This window comes from Dendrobium catenatum, unplaced genomic scaffold (genome assembly GCF_001605985.2).
Source record: "Dendrobium catenatum unplaced genomic scaffold, ASM160598v2 fragScaff_scaffold_231, whole genome shotgun sequence".
NCBI lineage: Eukaryota > Viridiplantae > Streptophyta > Magnoliopsida > Asparagales > Orchidaceae > Dendrobium > Dendrobium catenatum.
The window spans coordinates 4,977,867-4,980,194 of NW_021318693.1; the positions used below are offsets into that span (position 1 = coordinate 4,977,867).

General features: G+C 34.2%; 1 protein-coding gene across 1 annotated transcript; it reads left to right on the plus strand.

Moving 5' to 3' along the window:
• Positions 1-497: 497 nt before the first annotated feature.
• Positions 498-1,209, plus strand: LOC114579190. The gene is made up of 4 exons (XM_028693093.1): positions 498-600; positions 677-886; positions 961-1,044; positions 1,148-1,209. Exons 1-4 carry the CDS (start codon positions 498-500, stop codon positions 1,207-1,209), a joined length of 459 nt encoding a protein of 152 aa, XP_028548926.1.
• Positions 1,210-2,328: the final 1,119 nt, after the last annotated feature.

Consider the following 2,328-nt stretch of genomic DNA (forward strand, 5'->3'; position numbering starts at 1 on the left):
GACATGAAGATTAACAGTAATCAGTGACGCTAATTTTGATGCTCACTACAAGCACCATCATGGATGCATACTATCTCTACTAGGATTAGTGCCCACCTATCTGGTTGCAAGTCACCTTTCATATAAAGAGAACTTTATAGTATACGTTAAACAATGCTTAATAGTATTTCTAAGGCCACAAAGCACATCCTACTTCAACCATAAAATCTTATTTTTTATACTTCATGCTAAAACATTATATTAATGTCTTCTGTAATTATGAGGAATGACATTTATTATAACTTATAACTTAAATTAATAAAATTATTTCAATTAGATAAAGCCTCATACTTATTCTTCCGCTTTGGATTTTTCATAATATAAATATCATGTACCTTATGGGTTACTCTCAACTCATCATATTTTTAGGTGAACGAAATTTTAGTATAATACTAATTTTAAACAAAATCTCATTTGCCATTAATAATATTCTAGAAATTAATAAATTGAGATCGTCAATGAAAAATAACTATAGGCTATTGAGATCGTCAAGGAATTGCCATTTTAGTAATGTTTGCCCTGTTGTCAATTCTGCTGCTAGGAGGTTAGCGTTGTTTGGCGGTATGTTCCATGATATTACTGAGTTATCTTTTAATAATCTCACTGTTCAGATTAAAGGTTTGATTAATTTGGATAGGAGTGGTGTGCCTTACGTTGTTGAGCGGTAAGTTCTTGTTCTCTGGGTTGGTGCTCTGTTTTGGGTGTGTTGCTCTTCTGGTTGTGGTTTTTGGTGTTCTGATGGTTCTGGTTGTTCCTGGGTGGGGTGTGTTGGGTTTTATGGGTTGTGGTTGCTGGTTGGTGTTTGCTTCATGGTCTCTTTTATTTGGGTTCTGGTGGCTGGTTGGAGGTTGTTCCTTTCCTTTCCCTTTTTGCTGGGGTCTCCCCGGCTGGCATTTGGTTAGTTTCTGGTGGTTGTTTCAGCTGCTGTGGAGCTGGTGTTTGTGGTCCGGCTGTGTTTGTTTGGTGCTGCGTTTTTTGATGCTGTTCTTCTCTCTTGGAACATTGGTTTTTCGGGGAGTTGGCTTTCCTATCCTTGTTTAATTTTGTTTACTAGCTTTCCTTGTTTGCTTCAATCCTTTCCTAGTATCTTTGCATGCCTCTTTTGCAGGTTTTTGGAGCTCCGCGCTCATTTTGTGCAGGATACTCGTTCTAGTAGGTGGGATATGCTGATTGTGCTTTTCATTTCCCTTTGTTTTTTGTTTCTTAGAATGTTATTAGTTTATTGTGTAATTTTGGCTAGTAGGGAACTCCGGCTCGTAGGTTTCTTTTTCTTTTTGTTTGTAGCTCGTATGAGCAATAGGGAACTGGAGGTCCCTTTAAGGACTCTGTAATCTTTTTCTATATTAACGCGTAAGCCCGTCGGTGGGTTTTAACCAAAAAAAAAAACTATAGGCTAGTGGATAATTGTGAACATAACCTCTAAAAGGCATTCACATCAATGTCCTAAACATAATTATAGCTAGGTAATATGTTTACCATGTATTAGTATGTTAATTCTATGGGAAGCAATTCAATCCTAGGGGTAACTTTAGTTATAACCTGAAAAGGATGGTCATATCAACATGCTAGGGATGAATTATAGCTAGATAATCCCTCATCCATTTATCGATGTATAAATTCAATGGGAAACAAGTCAATACTAGGGGCAAACCTTAGATATAGCCTCAAAAGAACATTTAGGGTATGATTATATGGTAATTTTTTTTATCTCTAATTAATGTATCAATTTTTCAAGAAGCAAGTTAAGAGTAACAAGTCAATATGATTACAACCTCAAAATAATGTTCACATTAATGACAATCATTGATATATTTAAGAAACTCCTCCTTTGTACCATTCATTGAGGTATCAATTTAATAGAAATAAAGTTAAGATTAAGGGTAACCCTAGCTATAACTTCTAAGGATGTTCTCGTTGACATCATGGGTATTTTATAATTGGGAAAGTGGTTCACTTTATCATATTTTTATGTATTTAAGGCGATATTGCATGCATTTATTTTTTAAGGCTTTCTATATATATGAAAATACATATAAGAAATATTTGAGCAAATCTCAATTTCATAAATAGCCCTCAGATGAACTTATACTTTGACATTGAAAGGGTGTTAATAATTAAAATTATATAATTTTTATGCTTAATTCAAGAAATATTTAACACTATCACATCCTAATAAAGGATCAATTCATCATAGGTTAAAGTCACCAAGCAATGCTCTAACATGCAATCTATGATAGGTTTCGAGCAATCTAGAGTTTTAGGAGAATTTTCTTAGAAGAAATGATATGC